Source organism: Delphinus delphis, chromosome 2 (assembly GCF_949987515.2).
Source record: "Delphinus delphis chromosome 2, mDelDel1.2, whole genome shotgun sequence".
Classification (NCBI taxonomy): domain Eukaryota; kingdom Metazoa; phylum Chordata; class Mammalia; order Artiodactyla; family Delphinidae; genus Delphinus; species Delphinus delphis.
Genome location: NC_082684.1, coordinates 63,895,520 through 63,917,734, shown reverse-complemented (window position 1 = coordinate 63,917,734; position 22,215 = coordinate 63,895,520). Strand labels below are relative to the sequence as shown.

At 36.1% G+C, this 22,215-nt stretch overlaps 1 protein-coding gene across 3 annotated transcripts in view; it reads left to right on the top strand.

The window, feature by feature from the left end:
- Positions 1-22,215, top strand: part of LOC132420337 (signal recognition particle subunit SRP54) — an 86,686-nt gene that overhangs the window by 4,265 nt on the left and 60,206 nt on the right. For 2 of the 3 annotated variants that reach the window (XM_060004686.1, XM_060004681.1), the window contains exons 2-7: positions 4,274-4,384; positions 6,838-6,929; positions 7,901-7,985; positions 11,903-12,007; positions 12,811-12,877; positions 12,955-13,012. In XM_060004686.1, the coding sequence (XP_059860669.1) occupies positions 4,307-4,384; positions 6,838-6,929; positions 7,901-7,985; positions 11,903-12,007; positions 12,811-12,877; positions 12,955-13,012 (485 nt within the window). In that variant the 5' untranslated portion in view covers positions 4,274-4,306. Of the gene's footprint in view, positions 1-925; positions 1,063-4,273; positions 4,385-6,837; positions 6,930-7,900; positions 7,986-11,902; positions 12,008-12,810; positions 12,878-12,954; positions 13,013-22,215 lie in introns of all 3 variants that reach the window. The other variant, XM_060004682.1, reaches the window with a different exon arrangement.

Below are 22,215 nucleotides of genomic sequence, written 5' to 3'. Positions count from 1 at the left end.
AATGTTTCTGTAATGTTTGAATTTTTATAAAAAATGTGTATCCTCTTGTAATCACAAAACATAAAAGTGAATTATTTCTTTAGAGGACTAAGTATATTCACAATGAAAAAATATTCCTAAATTTAAAGTCGTTAACATTATATTAGTTATTCAGATATAATCATTTTACCAAATAAAATACCAATAGTCCACTTTGTTAAATAGTTTACTTTTCTGTGGTTCTAGACTATGAATACATATGCTATGCAGAATTAAAAAATATATATATATACATACACACACATACACACACACATATGTATATACACATATATATTTCGTCAGGAAAGCAAGTATTGGTTTGGGCTATTGACTAGTTTATAGAAAAGTATATAATATAGAAGTCATTTTTCTAAAGACATTTACTAATAATAGTATATTTGTATATTTAGTTCTTTAGTCTAATATTGATCCAATAAGTTAGTCATTGACTAGGGCTTAGAAGAACTTTTTAATAGGCATTTTCATTATAATAAGATTTGGAATCTCTAATCGTTAGGATCTGTTTGTATAATCTCAGATCGGGCAAGGTTCTGGCAGTATTATTTTTAATTGCTTATGTAGAGAAAAGTGGCTGTTTGGACACTCCAGCTTCTATTGAATAATAACCAGGTACACGTAATTCACACTAAATGTTAAATATTCTGGGGGAGTGATTCCTGGGTAGTGGGACAGTCACTTTAGTAGAGTTCAGAAAATTTCCAGTTTACTCACACTTCAGTTAACGATATAGGGAGAGCCAGTTGATATCATTCAAGAAAGGAAGGAAAATAATAGTTAATATACTGTGCACTTGCAGGCAGTTTTATACATATTGTCTCATTTAATCCTCACAACAACCTTTCAGGGTAACTACCTTGATAATGGTATTATCTCCATTTTGCAGGTGAGGAAAGTGAGGCTCAGAGAGATTAAGTAACTTGCCCAGAGTAACCCAGCCAGTATGTAACAAAGCTGGGATTTGAATCCAAGTTTGTCAGACTCCAAAGCCCATGCTCTTTCCAGTACTTCACACTGCAGCAGGTAAGTATGATACTTGGCCCTGTGCTTAACTTATTTAGGGCACCCCAAACTTGAGACTGTTTCCATCACCTCACAATCCAACTCTTAGCCAGACTCCTGTTAGAAGAACATGTGATGGGCCAAGATTAGTCCTTGCACGTCCTGATTGCAGTGGTACTTATCAGTTCTTTCTGGACATTGCAATTATTACTCTTCTATGAAGAGGAATGTGCATCTTTGCTTTCAAAATATGATTTCCTTTCTTGTAGTACAGCAGCAAAATTCATCCCAGGAGTTCGCCAGCAGGCGTATTCAACTGTATCGTCTAAAGCATCCATCATTCATACTCTAGGACCTAAGGCTCTGTATCCAAGGGACTGTAGGAAGTCATTATGCTTTTTTTGTAGGGAATGGCTGTTCCATTCCTTCACCTGCTTATATGGTAAAATTGTTGTGAGGGTGGAATGAGATAATAGATGTTAAACTATATGAAGTACTATATAGTAATCCCTTACCTTTCCAACAGTGCCATCTAAGTAGAGATTCTTCTTTTGTGAAACTAGTACAGGTATACACATAATTACTTCTATAAATCTTTTCAGTTAGCAGAGAGAATTTTGAGTGAGGGTGCTTAAACAGTAAATTATTCCAATTTGAGATATAGGGTTAGCTATTAACATTAAAAAAGATATTTTGTATTTTAGTGTGCATATTAGAACAAGGCGAAGTTAATTTTTAAGAATCTTGTTGGAAATTCTGAAAAGTTATAATAAATAAGGCAAATGAATACTAATTGTACAATATCAATTATCTAGGTCATTGTTTTTTTTTTGATTTGTCATGTTATCTTCATTGGTTTATTTTAGTGGTCTTTTGAGAGATATTTGTAAGGCCTTTCATGACTTTGGTTCCCTAGTCTTGCTTTTTCCCTAAGGTCTTAAATACATCATTCACCCATAAGGTTCATTTTTACTAAAGGCTTACTACATAGGCTGAAGATAAATAAAGCATTGAGCCACAGAAGAGAGCAAAAGAGGCAAAAATCCCTGACCTCATGCAACTTATGTTTCAGTTGAGGGAGCTAGACTGCAAATAATATACAGTTGACCCTTGACGACAAGGGTTTGAACTGCGTGGGTAGACCTATGTGCAGATTTTTTTCAATATAGTACCTGTGTTTTCATTTTACAGACTTTTAAATTAAGTGTGGGGATAAGTTTGTGTTCAATTAGAGATCATAATATGTGGAATCATAAGAACTAGGATTTGAGTCAATTCTATCCAAACTGTTTCCGCTTCCTGCCTTTGGGTGGAGTCAGTTTCTTTGTTTTTGAGGCACAGATAGCAGTGCGTGGATTTTCTGTGGAAGGAGTCGGTGCCACTAACCTCCCTTTGTTCAGGGGTTAGCTGTAAGTAAATCATGTTAATTGGTAAGAAAACAATGAGAGAAAATGAAGAGAAGGGAGGCTGCAGTTTTAAACAGGTGATGAGGGAAGGCCTCATTGAGAAGTTGCATCTGGACAACAGCAGTCCAACAGAGATGAGGGAGGGAGCCATATAGTTAACCAGAGTATGAGCATGCCATCTGGTACTAAGGCCCTGAGGTGGAAATGTGTAGCAACAGCAGCAAGTAACAGAATCCTTTGGGGAGGGTGAGGAGAGTGCCTTATAGTCCATTCTGAGGACTTTACCTCTGCGTGAAATGGGAAGTCGTTGAGTTTTTGAACGGAATTTTGATACCAGAGTTTTCAGAAACACATCCTTGGAAATTGCAGGGGAAACACTGTATTAATAAAAGGTATTATTAGATATTATTCCCCTACTGAAGTGTAGGTTTTTGTAATCAGGCAAATATATTTTAAAATATGCTACCAATAAGTACTTACGTAGGAAAACTGTATTGGAAAACTTCACAGAATTTTTTTAATTTTTAATTTAAAAGAGCCAGTCACCATGGGAAGATAAGAGTTAACTGGTGTAGCTTTTTAAAATGGAGGATGAAAAAATAAATAAATAAAATGGAGGATGATCTGTTTATGACATGATCTCTAAAAAAGCTAATTGTGGTGTCATAATTAGGATTATATTACTCCTGGTAATGCAGTGGTAAAGGAGATAAACTGAAACACCTATCAGATAACTGAATCTTATCTCTTACGTGAAGAATATTTACTTATGTGATAATAATTTGGTATAATGAGTATGGGATAAGAAGTTAAAAGTTCTGGATTTTTTCTACGAAGTGGTTGCTCTTCCAGCTTACGTAACCATGTAATTGTAAAAAACAGAAAATTATGGTAAGTACATTTTTTCAGTTGCATCAGGTATTTCTAGTCAGCAGTCTGGCAGGCTTGAGACCCAGGAAGAGCTGATTTTGAGTCTGAAGGCAGAAGAAAGCCTATGTCCCAGTTAGAAGGCAGTCAGGCAGAGGAATTCCTAGATTCACTTTATTTTGCTGCTATTCATGTGCCTTGTCTTGCTAGCTAGTAGGTAAGCAACTTGAGGGCAGGAAATACCAGTCATATTTGCTTGCTTACCATCCATGAGTCCTTGCATCCTGACTTACGTGTAATAGGTACATCTACCTATTTTATAAAAACTGTAACATTTTAGAGCTGGAAGGGGCCTTAGAGGTTATCTTGTTTTAGAGTTGGGGAATCAAGAACAGCTTTTTAATAATACACCTCTTTCCTTAGTTTTTAGAAGAATGAAATGAGATAATGCAATGTGCATGAAAAGTTAAGTGATTTACTAATTTTAAAACTTTTTTTTTTTCACTTAGAACATAAATCAAAATAGTTGTCCTTTAATTAGGCAATATTCCTGGGTGGAGATTTCACCTTTTTCTTTCTTTGTCTTTCTCACCCTTTTTTTCATTTAAAAATGTACATAACACATCAGTCAGTTATTCATATTTACAGGTATGTCCAAAATGAATACATTTAATTTGAGATGTCATCATTTCTTCAAAGCATATTATCTGACATGTTAAATTTGCTGATTCATACAGAATATTCCAGTTAGGTATTCAAATATAAGCCATCATAACCAAGTGGTAGCTTCAGCTTCTGGACCTGACAGTATTGAAGATGTAGGTTGAAGCTATAGAAGTTGAAGTTACAGTATCTAAACACTAGAGTACTTTAATTTGAACTAACTCTTCTTTAGAAGTCTTCAGTTATGGGAACTGGTGTTGATTGTTTATAGATGTTTTAATTTTTTTCCTTCCTAGAGTTTCTTGTAATCACGTCTTAAAGTCTTCAGGATGGTACTAGCAGACCTTGGAAGAAAAATAACATCAGCATTACGCTCATTGAGCAATGCCACCATCATCAATGAAGAGGTATGTAAAATATGTAAAATACATGTGATTGTACATCATCACTAGCATTGGAGGTGGATGATTAGTAATCTCTATGTAAATACCAGTAGATAAAACCCAGAAATGGATACACTAGATAGCGTTTTTTATTGAGAAATCAACTGTCTTAATTTCAACTTTCAGTAATGAATTACCCCCCAAAAAACAAAACAAAAACCACCTTAACTTACATGTAATAATGATGTACCTTTTATATTTTGAAAATGGCTTAGACCTGGAAATATACTTTTGCTTTCTCTCTTGACATAGGCCTAAAACTTTAGTATCCTGCTTCTTGACTAGGCATGCATGTATCTGACCTTTTCTCTTTGACTTTTATTTAGCATTCTTATAAAAGGCTAGTATTTCCATCTTGGCTACAGTGATTCTCTTCCTCTGTAATCCTCATTCATTTGTTTTGGAAATTTTGTAAGCTGACTCCTTATATGGTATCTGAAATACTTTTCCTCCAGGTTTTATTATTTTAAGTTTAAGGTATTTCTTTCTCCCATTGTTTTCTCCACACATTGTATCTTAATGGTTTGTCAACTGAAAAAAGAAGATTATAGTATACTTTATATTTTGTGGTACCAATGGGAAAGTACTGAATTTGGTTTTAGAAGACCTTGTTTAGCATCCCACTAAACAAATGGTAGAGATTTGAGCAAGTCAGCTTCAGATTTCTTAATGTATAAAATGAGAAAATAGCATTTACCTTTCAAGATGATTTTAAGGATCAAATGAAATAATAGATAAAAAGTACTTTCTAACTTGGAGGTTTAAAAAAATTCTAAGATAGAATTTGATATCAACACTTTAATAAGCTAATGGAATTAAATAATTTGGGGACCATCTTTGAGCTCGGCTAGTCCAGCCTCTCATTTAACAGCAACGGAAAGTCAAGTTTCACATGTTTATTTATTGGAAGAAACAGGATTAGAACCTTTTTTCTAATTCCTATTTTTATAATTTTCCTAATTCCAAGGCTTTTTCTAATAATTATTATTAAGTAATAAACCATAATTTAAACCATTGTTTAGCCTTTGAAATTCTGAACAAATAAAACAACAGCTTTCCAAACAGTTTTCCCTGTTGCATAACCCTTATGGTGTTTGTGTTTATGGTAGGAAAATAAGAAAGAGACCAGGGAGAAGAGGTTGGTGGGAAGTAAAATAACAGATGTTGCTTGAATTGGCAGTTGTTTCTCTGTTCTTGGTACTTGCTACTAGGGAATTAACAAGGAGAAATCCCTCTAATGAGAGATCAGTTCCATTTTTATCAATCCCTTTAATGAGGGATAGAGAAATCTGATAAGCCGCTGTATGACATATGACTGAAGTTGATGATGAGAATTCATTCAAGAAGTAATTGAGGGGCTTCCCTGGTGGCGCAGTGGTTGAGAGTCCGCCTGCCGATGCAGGGGACACGGGTTCGTGCCCCGGTCCGGGAAGATCCCACATGCCGCGGAGAGGCTGGGCCCGTGAGCCATGGCCGCTGAGCCTGTGCGTCCGGAGCCTGTGCTCTGCAACGGGAGAGGCCATAGCAGTGAGAGGCCCGCGTACCACAAAAAACAAAAAAGAAGTAATTGAGGGCCTACATTTTTGCAAACATTTTTGCTGGCACCAGGGCTATAGCAGTAAACAAAGTAGACTAAAATTCCCATTCTCACGGAGCTTACATTCTAATCTGTAAACAGTTATTTCCATGAGCAGCTAAGGGCTCATCTTTTTTAGAGATTTTATAGCTTGTGACCATTTAACCACAGTGCCTTGCACCTCAACAAATATGTGATGATAGTGAGTTATTAATGGAGGATAGTTTCCTTTTCAACTTTGTTCCTCTGCTCTGAGTGGAAGTAGTAAGGCTGCTAGGTCAGACTGAGTCATTTTCTTTTGTCACATTTTCCTCCATGATAGTCCAGTTAAGCAGATGTTGTGAATATACAGTGCTGCATATCAGCAACAGGAATTCAATGACATAGAAAACTTCAATGGCAACATGTATTGTGTAGTAACTTTTTGGCTTGTATATCGTCTTTCCTATTATTACTTTAACGTAGGGATAAAATTGTGACGGTTAATACCTGGTTGAATAAAACAAAGTGGAATGTCTTTTGTTTTGGCCGTGCTGCATGGCTTGTGGGATCTTAGTTCCCCTACCAAGGATCGAACCCCTGCCCCCTGCAGTGGAAGCTCAGAGTCCTAACCACTGGACCATCAGGGAATTTCCTGAAATGTCTTATTTTGACAAAATGACTAGACATTTAGTAAGATTCTCTCTCGAAGGCTAACTGAAAACCTTTCCGCCCCCCAATGGTATAGTATTGTTTTTATTAATATTAAGTTATGGTAGTATATGATGACTGGTCAATCATTGTTTTTGTATGGTTTAAATGATACAATGGGCATTTTAAGTTTTTATTTATTTACTTGCAGGTGTTAAATGCTATGCTAAAAGAAGTATGTACAGCATTATTGGAAGCAGATGTTAATATTAAACTAGTGAAGCAACTAAGAGAAAATGTAAAGTAAGTTAAATTAATCAAGTAAAAAACAGGCAAAACTAAACATAGTTTACTGGGATGAGGAGCTAACTAGAAAAGTCTGCCATATTTTGAAATGTTTTTTCTATACAGCACTGGGAAATAACAGAACTCATATGTTGGAAGACTTTGTTTATAGTACATTTCCATTATGATGGTTCAAAGAATAAACTACATGTGGCTTTCATTTAATTATGGATTTCTTTCCATTCTACTACTCCTTTATCTGAATGGATTCAATCGTATACTGTATAGTATTTTAATAGAAAAGCCTGTTAACAATTTAGATGCATCATAGAGAAGTGGTGCCATTTTAATCCTCTTCAGACTAAAGATGACATTAATCAGCCTCCTTTATTATTGGAGAATTATATTCTTTTTTGTCCCCTTTTGGTTTCTCTGTCCATATTTGAATAAAGGAGTAACGTGTGTGGTCTCAGTTATTGTGTTAATTGGGAGGGGCACTGACTGGGACAGGGCACATAGAATAATTGAGGGCATCTCGATTAGCTGCCTGAATCCTAGCCCTTGTCGTGCTCAGGCCATCCCTCCTTTTCATATTGTCAGACTGGGTACTAAATAGAGAACTACTAGCATTTAAGCATTTACACTACAGGAAGTAGTCTTATTTTCTGCTAGGTGTAAACATGTATAAATTCTGTATGCTGCCAGAAAAATAAAATCAATACTTTACATTAATATGAGGACAAATTAATATTTGGACTTTCAAAAGAAAGCCTTGAAAAACTAACAAAAGTCTTACATCTAACATTTCATGGTAAATTCTTTATGGTATGGACTTATGACTCTGTAGTAATTGTATGCATGTTAATTAGAATACTATTAATATGAATGATTGAATATTCTTACATTCTTTGGGGCAAAAGCTAATTTTCTTTTTAGAGTGCCTTAACTCACTTTTCCCCCTTCTACCCTCAAAAACCATCATCCTGAAGGTCTGCAATTGATCTTGAAGAGATGGCATCTGGTCTTAACAAAAGAAAAATGATTCAGCACGCAGTATTTAAAGAACTTGTGAAGGTAAAAGTATATCTAGCTTGTGCTGTGATTTTCTGTAGACTCACTACATTAGCACTGCAAACAGTAATACTATTTCAGAATACTTTTTTGTGTTTTTATAGAATATTTATCTGTATTAAAAATATTAATTGAAGGATTATTAACTTTTCTGAACTGGCTTATTTTTATCATAGGCTTTCCTGAATACAAAATTCTGAGTACAGGTATGAAGGCCAGTATTACTCCTGCAAAAAAATGCCAAAGCCAAGTTACAAAAAGTAAAACTTCACTATATATTAATTGATGGAAGAGCCTCTCTGAGTTTATCCTCTTTTAATATCAAGTTTTGCCTATTGAGTGTCTTGCTTTTGTACAGAAAGTCACTCTTGGCAAGAGTTCTTTTCTACACTTTCATTGTGTCAAAAAGTCCCTTTGAAAAGATCAAATATCCCTATTCTTGCCTAGATTTTAAGCAATTTTGAATTAGTGAAGTTTTATTTTGCAAGTTGTAAATATAGCCTATTGCCCTGTTCACCTTAGAATTGATATTGCTGCTGCTGTTGTGAAAATTATGATGAGAGTCTTAGAGCTTTAGAAAATATGTTTGAGTCCAGTCATAGGGGAAAAAAAGAAAGGAACTAAAAAAAATTTTTTAAGAGCAACAGGTATCTGCTAGTGGTCTCGAGTATTTTTCCCTATGTTGTGTGAATAGTTTCACTTAACTCCTTTGGTTCTAGCAGAGCTGATTGGTACTTTGAAAAAGTCTAGTACCTTGGATGGTTGTGTCATTTCAGTTTAGTCCTGTAGACTAATTAATTAAGTCTAATTAATTAGTCTACAGGACTTAATTAACTAATTAAGTCCTGTAGACTAATTAGTCCTGTAGACTAATTAACTTTCCCTCGTGGCGCAGTGGTTAAGAATCTGCCTGCCAATGCGGGGACACGGGTTTGAGCCCTGGTCTGGGAAGATCCCACCTGCCATGGGGCAGCTAAGCCTGTGAGCCACAACTACTGAGCCTGTGCTTTAGAGCCCACGAGACATAACTACTGAGCCCACATGCCACAACTACTGAAGCCCGCGTGCCTAGAGGCCTGCTCCGCAATGAGGGAAGCCACTGCAATGAGAAGCCCGCGCACCCCAGGGAAGAGTAGCCCCTGATCGCCTCAACTAGAGAAAGCCCGCATGCAGCAACGAAGACCCAGTGCATCCAAAAATAAATAAATATATTTATTAAAAAAAAAAAAAAAGAAATTCAGAACCTAAAAGAGGTCAGGAAATTTATCCAGTTTTCCTTCTCAGTTTGCAGTTGAGAAAAGTAAGACAGTTAGTGGTAGACCCAGGTCTGATCTCCAAACTCCTCACAATATTTCCAGATTGTTTTTCTTCTAACACCAGAGGTCAGCACAGGGTGAGTGAACATTTTTATTTTTAGGGGTTGGAATCTTTCGGCAATTCTGGAGCATCAGGTGCTTTGTTAAGATGGCTTTACGGAGTACCTACTTTATTCTAGGCAGTATGCCAAATACTGCTGATAACAAAGATGAAAAAGACTGGGCCTTATACTCAGAAGCTCATGGTCTAGGACAGTGGTGTAAAAAGCAAGGCCAAAACTGTTTTCATAATAACACTAAGACATTATTTGCGTTTTTTCAGCCTTCTTTACTGCAAAAGCAATGGTGGGTGAAACCACTGGGTAAAACTCCCTAGCATGAATCAAGGCAGTGGTACCAAACTATACTAGTAGTCATTGAACTCCTTCCTCCCACACACTTGCAGTGAAGGAAAAAAAAAAGCCAGTTTCATTTAAGAATGTCTTTGATGGAGCAGTAGAGGTTATTAGTAGTATTAAATCTTGACCCTTGAATACACATGTGTTTATAAGATTTTGTGTGATGAAATGGGAAGTATGCAGAAAGCCCTGTTGCTGTGTACTGAAATTTGATGGTTGTCTTGAGGAAAGCAAATGTGTAATTGTTTGATTGCAAGCTGAGCTAGCCACTTCTTTCATAGAATGCCATTTTTACATGAATGAACAACAGACAATCTGTGGTTATTTACACTTGGGCCTTTGGCAGATATTTTCTCCAAAGTAAATAAAGTGAGCTTGTCACTTTAAGGCAAATAACTAACGGTATTGTAGCCAGTAATGAAATTCCAGCTTTCTGGTGAAAACCAGAAGCTTGAATCTCCACCATGAGTGTCACAGTGTCCCAATATTTAACTTTTCTAGTGAGATCATTATTGATATTAATAAATAAAATGTTTTGATGTTGTATAGTGAAATGTGTCAACAATGGAAGAGCTGCCTGAGTGAACCAATATTCTGTAAGTGATTAATGTATGATGTTACAAAAGCATGCACCAGGATAAGATCGATTCAAAGTCCAAGATAGAATAACAGATTTTAATGTAATATAGAGTATGAAAGTTCAGTACTGCTGTTCTAGGATGTAGGAGGAAGATAAGATATATTTATTTTAAAAAATCATTATTCAATAAAACTTATAGGTTGCAAATAGTAGGTTCATAGAGAGCTGAGTGATTCTGCCATGGGATATAGAGAATGGAGGTGAATATGGGGCCGCGTTAGTGTTCTGAAAGGATCTAGGAGGAAGGGCAGTGGATTTATGTTTAAGATAGATTTTGTTCATTTCAACCCTGTGCCTGGGAGGGAGATCACAAAATGTGTTTTCTTTTCCTCCCTTTTCTACCACATGGCTTTCCTTGAAATTCACGTATAATATGGATTATGTAACCTTTATGGTATCATCTAGCATGGGCTCAGCAAATTTCTCTTAAGAACAAATAGTTTTGGCTTTGTGGGTCATATGGTCTCTGTTGCAACTACTCAGGTCTGGTGTTATAGCACAGAAGCAGTAAATGAATGGGCATGTCTGTGTTCTATTAAAACTTTATTTACACATAGTTGTAAATATGGTCTATGTCATCTGGTCCTAGGACATTAACTACTATTATGGTTTTATTATCATATGGAGATACAGGTTTCAAGCTCCGAACAACTGACTTGGAACTGAATTATTTTTTTAAATGAACTTTAAAAATGCCTCATGCTTGTTTATTTGGGGACTGTCCATATATGTATGAATGCCTTAATTTTCCACTGATTGTCATTATAAAATTAGTGATTATTTTTTACTAGCACTTTATAAATATAATAACTTTATAGAACAGTACATCTTTGGCATTGGAGAATTTAATATTTGACGGACCTGGAAAGTCTTTCACATGTAATTTGTAATTTTGTTCATATATAAACATTTGTCAAATTGAACATGAAGATAGGTACTGTCCCAATATGGTAGCCATTGGCCACATGTGGTTATTGAGCACTTGTAATGTGGCTAGTCCAAATTGAGATGTGCTGTAAGTAGGAGATACATGTCAAGTTTTAAGACCTAGCATGGCAAAAGGGAATATAAAATATTTTATTAATTTTTAAATATAGATTACATGTTGAATTATAATATTTTAGATATATTGAGTTAAATAAAATACTAATATCACTTGTTTTTACTTTTTTTAATGTCACTACTAGAAATTTAAAAATTCATATGTGGCCTGCACATATATTTTATATTTCTGCAGTGCTGTTGTAGATTGCTCCTTTGGCTCAAACTTGGTCTCACATTCACACTCCAGCTTGTTCTAAAAAATATTTTGAGATCCTTACCTCTGAATTGGTTTGGGAGTATAGGCTTGCTTATGACTTCACAGTGTACTATTTTAAATTTTTAAATTTCACTACGTGTGTACAAAGGGAAATAGAGTTGTATTAGAATGGTAGGATTATGGTTGCCGCTTATATTTAAATGTCTATAAATTACTTTTTCAAGTTAAAAGTTGTGGGGAGAGGGGTTTTGAATGTAAGCATAGGTTAACCTGATTTTATTTTTATTTTTGTTTTTGGTTTGTAGCTTGTAGACCCTGGAGTTAAAGCATGGACACCCACTAAAGGAAAACAGAATGTGATCATGTTTGTTGGATTGCAAGGGAGTGGTAAAACAACAACATGTTCAAAGGTAAATTATACTTAATTAAAAAAAACAAAGTCATGGAGAAGATATGTTTGTATAAATCAAGTTTTACGTTAAAGTCAGGATTTGTAGTGTTGTTCCTTTAAAATTTTGTGTTGTTTGATGTATCTATTATGTTTTTGTAATAGCTCTTTGTAGGATAAGAGCAAAGAATCCCATAGTCTTTCTCGTGATAGCTTTTTGCAAGAATGGTAGACTTCTATATAACTATGCTGTTTCTTTTACCAAAAAGACTGTTCCTGTCCTTTAAGGAGATGAGGATATGATTTTTGGAGAAGTGAACGTGGAAAGTTTACCTTATCTCCTATGGCTCAAGACTCCCTTTTCACAATGTCTCACCCAGTGTAATACATATGAATCTTCATTTTGCATATCTTTTTGCTAATTTTAAATTCATTATACCACCCCTTCCTCCATAATTGGGTAACTCAACTTTGTTACCAGATTTTACTCCACAAGCCTCAACTTTGTATAGTTTAGAAAGAAAAAAAGAGGAAAGGATTATTTCTTAGAGGGTTATGTTATTGTTTGTTTTTAATTAACGTTAATAACATTTTTTACCGTGATCATTTGTTGCTTCATCATTTTATATCCTTCGAATGTGACTGTATGGCACTTAGAATTTAAACTCTTTAGGAAATTTTCTATACTCAGAATTTAATAATATTACTTTTAGGAGAATATGAGCAGTTTTATTTTACTCCTTAAGTAAATAACAAGTGTAAATAGAAACAATTACATGTATAATAAATTTGTATTTATTCAGTTTTAAAATCTTCCTTTCCCAGTTAGCATATTACTACCAGAGGAAAGGTTGGAAGACCTGTTTGATATGTGCAGACACATTCAGAGCAGGTATTGTGTTCAAATTTGAAAATTGTTTCTGAAATTTGTATTTTCAAGTTTGAGGACTCATTAACTCTATTTCATAGGGGCTTTTGACCAACTAAAACAGAATGCAACCAAAGCAAGAATTCCATTCTATGGAAGGTGGGTTCCAGTTTTTATTTTTATACTCATGTGTCTCACCTTATCTGTCTGACTTTATTTAATGCTATCTGGTCACATTTTAATATATACTTATAAGCTTAAATCCTTTCTGGAACAAAGTAGAGGTATAATTAATACATTGTTATCTTTTATTATTGTAACATGACTCTTCTGACCCAGCCTGATAGATCAGAGCAGATGTTGTTTAGTTTATAATTCTGCCTGTACTTATCATCCTGCCTTGCATGCTTTCCAGCATCCTTCTGCTTCTATTCCAGTTGTTTAAGACCTATCTGAAGCATTCCTCCATTCAACACACTGGTGAATTCCATATTGTCTGGTTCTTTAGTACATCATCTTTGAAAGTTTGTGTTTGATCATCCTAAAATGCTTTGTGATCTTTAGTTATCTCAGAGATTCTGATCGTTGCTATCCTTCATTTGCTACATTACTGTTCAATTAGGTGGTTTGTATATGTTAAAATGACTAATTAAAAGAATCGAGTCGAGATTGAATTTAGAAGGACCTATTTGAGGGAATAGCATTTCTCTTAATGTTATTAATATCAATATAAAAAGATTATTAATATAGAAAGCTTAAAGAAGCTAAAATTTCAGGTAATTAAATGAATGATATCATTTTGTTGGTCTTTATTTTCTACTTTTTGGCTGGCCAAGAAAACTGGTGAACTTTAGCTATGGTATGTTCTTTATTTAAATTCTTTTTCTTTTAGTGTGGTTTTTTTGTTTTGTTTTGGTTTGGTTTTGGCTATGCCACATGGCATGCGGGATGTTACTACTTCTCTGACCAGGGATTGAACCTGGGCCCTTGACAGTGAAAGCGTGGAGTCCTAACCACTGGACCACCAAGGAATTCCCTCTTTTAGTTATTTTTTTATTTTTTGCGGTACGTGGGCCTCTCACTGTTGTGGCCTCTCCCGTTGTGGAGCACAGGCTCCAGACGCGCAGGCGCAGCGGCCATGGCTCACGGGCCCAGCCACTCCGCGGCATGTGGGATCTTCCTGGACCGGGGCACGAACCCGTGTCCCCTGCATCGGCAGGCGGACTCTCAGCCACTGCGCCACCAGGGAAGCCCTTTTAGTTATTTTCTTATGATAATTTCTAGCAAGTAGATTAAAGAATAATGTTAGGAATTTTATTTTTAGGATAAGAACTTTTTCTTACATAGATTTAAAAATCAAGGGATAATAAACAGCTGTACCTTTAGGGTTCACAATTTGCAAATGATATAATTTAGCTGATAATTACTTGAACTATCAGCCAAAGCCAGAGCATTGATTTTTAACCAGTATTCTCAGTACCGTTTATTAAATAATCTCTCCTTTGCTTATGTAAACTTAAATAAGATACTACGTATATGGAGTAAAGTATTAGCAGTCATTGTTTCCTCCAGGAGAGATGAAGTAAATGGGGCTGGGGGGAGGACTTGAACTGTATCTCCAATATTAAATTTACATATTAGCATTTATTGGGGGGGTGGTAGATATGTTTGTTATAGTATCATTTGTTCTTTTTTTAAAAAACACTATTTTAATTAAAAATTTTAAAGAAGTGAAAGCACTAGCAGTTTCACTTCCCAATTATCAGCTTGTAGCATGTCCATCTGTGCTTTTTTCAGTGTCTATATAAACAAATACACAGACATACATAGATAATTTTTAACTGAAATGGACTCTTATGTGCTTTGTACCTTGATTGCTTTGGTAGTGGTTATATGGGTTGTGTAAATTTGTCAAAGCTCGTTAAAATGAACAATAAAAATAGTGCATTTTATTGTATGTAAACGTACCACTATACAGTTGATTAAAAATGGGATCTTATGACAAGGTAGTTATTACTCTTGGGAAGGAGTGAGGTGCTAATTATGTTGTTTTCTTGATCTGGGTGTGTTTGCTTTGTGAAAATTCAACAAGTTTATAATTGTACAGCTTTTCCACATATATGTTATACTTCATTAAAATGTTTACTTAAAAAATGGGATCTTAATAATTCTGGGCAATATACTGTTTAAGATAATTCTTTTTTATGACATCATTGTATTCCATTAATCAATGCCCTTATGAACATCTTTGATAATATTTCTTTCTACATTTGTAAGTTTTATTTTAATAGTATCTTTATCTTTTTTTTTTTTAATTTGCATGCATTGGGTCTTCGTTGCTGCACACGGACTTTCTCTAGTTGAGGCTATTGGGGGCTACTCTTCGTTGTGGTGTGAGGGCTTTTCATTGCGGTGTGCGGGCTTTTCATTGTGGTGGCTTCTCTTGTTGTGGAGCATGGGCTCTAGGCACATGGGCTTCAGTAGATGTGGTTCGTGGGCTCTAGAGCGCAGGCTAAGTAGTTGTGGCACACAGGCTTAGTTGCTCTGTGGCATGTGGGATCTTCCTGGACCAGGGATAGAACCCATGCCCCCTGCATTGGCAGGTGGATTCTCAGCCACTGTGCCACCAGGGAAGTCCTTCTTAATCATATTTTAAAATAGCTGGTAATGCTAATTTTTGTCTTCTTTTTCAACATTTATTGCTTCTTTCACCTGCTTATTTTCCTGGGAAAATTTTGGATTTTTTTTAATCAAGTTCTAGAAAGAAAAATCTCCCTAAAATTGTGATTAGAACTACCGTGAATCCAATTAATTGAGGGGAGAACTGACATCTTTACTATACATGTATAGTTCCATTCAGGAACCTGCTATGTATTTTTTGTTAAAAAAAATTGCCCTTAAGTATAATAGTTTTCTTCATTTAAGGCTCACATATATTCTTTTTTTTTTTTAACATCTTTATTGGACTATAATTGCTTTACAATGTTGTGTTGGTTTATGCTGTATAACAAAGTGAATCATCACATATATTCTTATTAAGTGTATTTCTACTTGATTTTTGTTGTTAATTTAGGGGGAAACTTTTTTTTTTTTTGCGGTACGCGGGCCTCTCACTGTTGTGGCCTCTCCCGTTACGGAGTACAGGCTCCGGACGCACAGGCTCAGCGGCCATGGCTCACGGGCCCAGCCCCTCCGCGGCATGTGGGATCTTCCCGGACTGGGGCACGAACCCGTGTCCCCTGCATCGGCAGGCTGACTCTCAACCACTGTGCCACTAGGGAAGCCCTACTTTTAGTTTTTTGAGAAACCTCCATACTGTTTTCCACAGCGGCTGCACCAGTTCACATTCTTACCAACAGTGTACAAGGATTCGCTTCTCTCCTCGCCAACATTTGTCTTTTGTATTCTTTTTGATGACAGCCATCCTTTTGTAAGCATTTTATAAAATAATTAAATGTTCTTGTAAAACATGACTTTTAAGTTACGTAGCATTCTATCAGATGGCTATGCTATCATTTATTAAATAAATGCCCTACTGTTGGCCATTTAAGGTTTTCCAACTTCTTGGTCTTAAAAATATAGCCAAAATGAATAGTACGTAACGTTGTTTCTGTGAAATTGTTATGACATACTCCTACAAGTTGAAATTGGATCAAACGGTCTGATCATTTTGGCTTTTGGTTTTTAAAAGGAAAATGTCTCAAAAGTTTAATTTCATTCCTATTTTACTACACTTTCACAATCCTCAAAACTGTATTTAATTTGGGACTTCCACTGGCTAAGACTCTGAGCTCCCAACACAAGGCGCCTGGGTTCGATCCCTGGTCAAGGAACTGGATCTCACATGCATGCCATAATGAAGAGTTCACATGCCACAACTAAGAAGTCAGCATGCCAAAACTAAGAGTCCACATGCCACAACTAAAAGATCCTGCACACCACAACGAAGATCCTGTGTGCCACAACTAAGACCCAGCACAGCCAAAATAAAAAAAATAAAAAATAAATATTAAAAACAAAAAAACCAAAACTCTATTCAACTTGAAAATCAAGAAACGGATCTCATTTTAATTTGGCTTCTTTTGATTATTGGCAACTTTTGATACAGTTCAATACTGTCAAATGAAAAAAACATATAATGTTAACAAAAAGTTTCCCCCTGGGCTTCCCTGGTGGCACAGTGGTTGAGAGTCTGCCTGCTGATGCAGGGGACATGGGTTCGTGCCCCCATCCGGGAAGATCCCACATGCCGCGGAGCAGCTCGCCCATGAGCCGTGGCCGCTGAGCCACGTGAGAGGCCCACATGAGAGGCCCACGTACTGAAAACAAAACAAAACAAAACAAAACAAAAAAAACTAAAAGTAGAACTACCATATGACCCAGAAGTTCCACTCCTGGGTATACATTCGAAAAAAAACCCCACTAATTCGAAAAGATACATGTACCCCAGTGTTCATAGCAGCATTATTTATAATTGCCAAGATATATCCCCAAATACAGTAAGTTAAAAAAATGAGAAGACAGAGAAATATGCAGCAGATGAAGGAGCAAGGTAAAAACCCACCAGACCTAACAAATGAAGAGGAAATAGACAGGCTATCTGAAAAAGAATTCAGAGTAATGATAGTAAAGATGATCCAAAATCTTGGAAACAGAATGGAGAAAATACAAGAAACGTTTAACAAGGACCTAGAAGAACTAAAGAGCAAACAATGATGAACAACACAATAAATGAAGTTAAAAATTCTCCAGAAGGAATCAATAGCAGAATAACTGAGGCAGAAGAACGGATAAGTGACTTGGAAGATAAAATAGTGGAAATAACTTCCATAGAGCAGAATAAAGAAAAAAAAATGAAAAGAATTCAGGACAGTCTCAGAGACCTCTGGGACAACATTAAACACAACAACATTCGAATTATTGGGGTCCCAAAAGAAGAAGAGAAAAAGAAAGGGACTGAGAAAATATTTGAAGAGATTATAGTTGAAAACTTCCCTAACATGGGAAATTAGTCAATCAAGTCCAGGAAGTGCAGAGAGTCCCATACAGAATGAACCCAAGGAGAAACACACAAAGACACATATTAATCAAACTATCAAAAATTAAATACAAAGAAAAAATATTAAAAGCAGCAAGGGAGGGGCTTCCCTGATGGCGCAGTGGTTGAGAGTCCGCCTGCCGATGCAGGGGACACGGGTTCGTGCCCCAGTCCGGGAGGATCCCACATGCCGCGGAGCGGCTGGGCCCGTGAGACATGGCCGCTGCACCTGCGCGTCCGGAGCCTGTGCTCCACAACGGGAGAGGCCACAACAGTGACAGGCCCGTGTACCGCAAAAAAAAAAAAAAAAGCAGCAAGGGAAAATCAACAAATAATATACAAGGGAATCCCTGTAAGGTTAACAGCTGATCTTTCAGCAGAAACTCTGCAAGCCAGAAAGGACTGGCAGGACATATTTAAAGTGATGAAAGGGAAAAACCTACAACCAAGATTACTCTACCCAGCAAGAGTCTCATTCAGATTTGACGGAGAAATTAAAACCTTTACAGACAAGCAAAAGTTAAGAGGATTCAGCACCACTAAACCAGCTTTACAACAAATGCTAAAAACTTCTCTAGGCAGGAAACACAAGAGAAGGAAATGACCAACAAAAACAAACCCAAAACACTTAAAAAAATGGTAATAGTAACATACATATTAATAATTACCTTAAATGTAAATGGATTAAATGCTCCAACCAAAAGACATAGACTGGCTAAATGGATGCAAAAACAAGACCCATATATATACTGTCTACAAGAGACCCACTTCAGACCTAGGGACACATACAGACTGAAAGTGAGGGGATGGAAAGAGATACTCCATGCAAATGGAAATCAAAAGAAAGCTAGAGTAACAATTCTCAAATCAGGAAAAATAGACTTAAAAATGACTATTACAAGAGAAAAAGAAGACACTACATGATGATCAAGGGATCAATCCAGGAAGAAGGTATGACAAATGTAAATATTTATGCACCCAACATAGGATCCTCTCAATACATAAGGCAAATGCTAACAGCCACAAAAGGAGAAATCGACAGTAACATGATAATAGTAGGGGACTTTAACACCCCACATTCACCAAAGGACAGATCATCCAAAAGGAAAATAAATAAGGAGACACAAGCTTTAAATGACACATTAGACAAGATGGACTTAATTGATATTTTTAGGACATTCCATCCAAAAACAACAAATACACTTTCTTCTCAAGTGCTTATGGAACATTCTCCAGGATAGATCATATCTTGGGTCACAAATCAAGCCTTGGTAAATTTAAGAAAATTGAAATCATTTAAGTATCTTTTCCCACCACAATGCTATGAGACTAGATATCAATTACAGGAAAAGATCTGTAAAAAATACAAACACATGGAGGCTAAACAATACATTACTAAATAACCAAGAGATCACTGAAGAAATCAAAGAGGAAATAAAAAACTACCTAGAAATAAATGACAATGAAAACAGGACAACCCAAAGCCTATGGGATGCAGCAAAAGCAGATCTAAGAGGGAAGTTTATAGCAATACAATCCTACCTCAAGAAACAAGAAACGTCTCAAATAAACAACCTAACCTTACACGTAAAGCAATTAGAGAAAGAAGAAGAACAACAAGAAAAAACCAAAGTTAGCAGAAGGAAAGAAATCATAAAGATCAGATTAGAAATAAATGAAAAAGAAATGAAGGAAATGATAGCAAAGATCAATAAAACTAAAACTTGGTTCTTTGAGAACATAAACAAAATTGATAAACCATTAGCCAGACTCATGAAGAAGAGAAGACTCAAATAACCAGAATTAGAAGTGAAAAAGGAGAAGTAACAACTGATACTGCAGAAATACAAAGGATCATGAGAGATTACTACAAGGAACTACATGCCAATAAAATGGACAACCTGGAAGAAATGGACAAATTCTTAGAAAAGTACAACCTTCCAAGACTGAACCAGGAAGAAATAGAAAATGTAAACAGACCAATCACAAGCACTGAAATTGAAACTGTGATTAAAAATCTTCCAACAAAGGAACTTCCCTGGTGGCGCAGTCGTTAAAAATCCTCCTGCCAATGCAGGGGACACGGGTTCAAGCCCTGGTCCAGGAAGACCCCACATGCTGCAGAGCAACTAAGCCCGTGCTCCACAACTACTGAGCCTGCACTCTAGAGCTCACGAGCCACAACTACTGAGCCCACATGCCACAACTACTGAAGCCTACGCGCCTAGAGCCTGTGCTGCACAACAAGAGAAGCCACTGCAATGAGAAGCCCACGCACCGCAACAAAGAGTAGCCCCTGCTCACTGCAACTAGAGAAAGCCCGCATGCAGCCAAAAATAAATAAATAAATAAATTTATATTTAAAAGAATCTTCCAACAAACAAAAGTCCAGGACCAGATGGCTTCACAGGCGAATTCTATCAAACATTTAGAGAAGAGCTAACACCTCTCCTTCTCAAACTCTTCCAAAATATAGCAGAGGGAGGAACAATCCTAAATTCATTCTTCAAGGCCACCATCACCCTGATACCAAAAGCAGACAAAGGTGTCACAAAAAAAGAACACTACAGGCCGGTATCACTGATGAACATAGATGCAAAAATCCTCAACAAAATACTAGCAAACAGAATCCAACAACACATTAAAAGAATTATACACCATGATCAAGTGGGGTTTAACCCAGGAATGCAAGGATTCTTCAATATATACAAATCAATCTGTGATACACCATATTAACAAATTGAAGGATAAAAACCATATGATCATCTCAATAGATGCAGAAAAAGCTTTCGACAAAATTCAACACCCATTTATGATAAAAACTCCCCAGGAAATAGGCATAGAGGGAACCTACCTCAACATAATAAAGGCCATGTATGACAAACCCACAGCCAACATTATTCTCAATGATGAAAAACTGAAATGATTTCTTCTAAGATCAGGAACAAGACAAGGTTGCCCACTCTCACCACTATTATTTAACATACTTTTGGAAGTTTTAGCCACGGCAATCAGGAGAAAAATAAAAGGAATCCAAATTGGAAAAGAAGTAAAACTCTCACTGCTTGCAAATGGCATGATACTATACATAGAGAATCCTAAAAATGCTACCAGAAAACTGCTAGAGCTAATCAATGAATTTGGTAAAGTAGCAGGACACAAAATTAATGCACAGAAATCTCTTGCATTCCTATACACTAATGATGAAAAATCTGAAAGAGAAATTAAGGAAACACTCCAATTTACCATTGCAACAAAAAGAATAAAATACCTAGGAATAAACCTACCTAAGGAGACAAAAGACCTGTATACAGAAAACTATAAGGCACTTTTGAAAGAAATTAAAGACGATACAAACAGATGCAGAGAGATACCATGTTCTTGGATTGGAAGAATCAACATTGTGAAAATGACTATAGTACCCAAAGCAAGCTACAGATTCAGTGCAATTCCTATCAAACTACCAACAGCATTTTTCACAGAACTTGAAGAAAAAATTTCACAATTTGTATGGAAACACAAAAGACCCTGAATAGCCAAAGCAATCTTGAGAAAGAAAAACAGAGCTGAAGGAATCAGGCTCCCTGAGTTCACACTGTACTGCAGAGCTACAGTAATCAAGACAGTATGGTACTGGCAGAAAAAGCAGAAATATAGATCAGTGGAACAGGATAGAAAGCCCAGAGTTAAACCCACGCACATATGGTCACTTTATCTATGATAAAGGAGGCAAGAATATACAATGGAGAAAAGACAGCCTCTTCAATAAGTGGTGCTGGGAAAACTGGACAGGTACATGTAAAAGAATGAAATTAGAACACTTCCTAACACTATACACAAAAATAAACTCAAAATGGATTAAAGACCTAAATGTAAACTCTTAGAGGAAAACATAGGTATAACACTCTATGACATAAATCACAGCAAGATCCTATTTGACCCACCTCCTAGAGAAATGGAAATAAAAACAAAAATAAACAAATGGGACCTAATGAAATGTAAAAGCTTTTCACAGCAAAGGACATCATAAAGGAGGTGAAAAGACAACCCTCAGAATGGGAGAAAATACTTGCAAGCGAAGCAATGGATAAAGGATTAATCTCCAAAACATACAAACAGCTCATGGAGCTCAATATCAAAAGAACAAACAATCCAATCAAAAAATGGGCAGAAGGCCTAAAAATACATTTCTCCAAAGAAGATATACAGATTGCCAACAAACATATGAAAGGATGCTCAACATTTCTAATCATTAGAGAAATGCAAATCAAAACTATAATGAGGTCTTCTGCCCATTTTCGGATTGGGTTGTTTTTTTGTTATT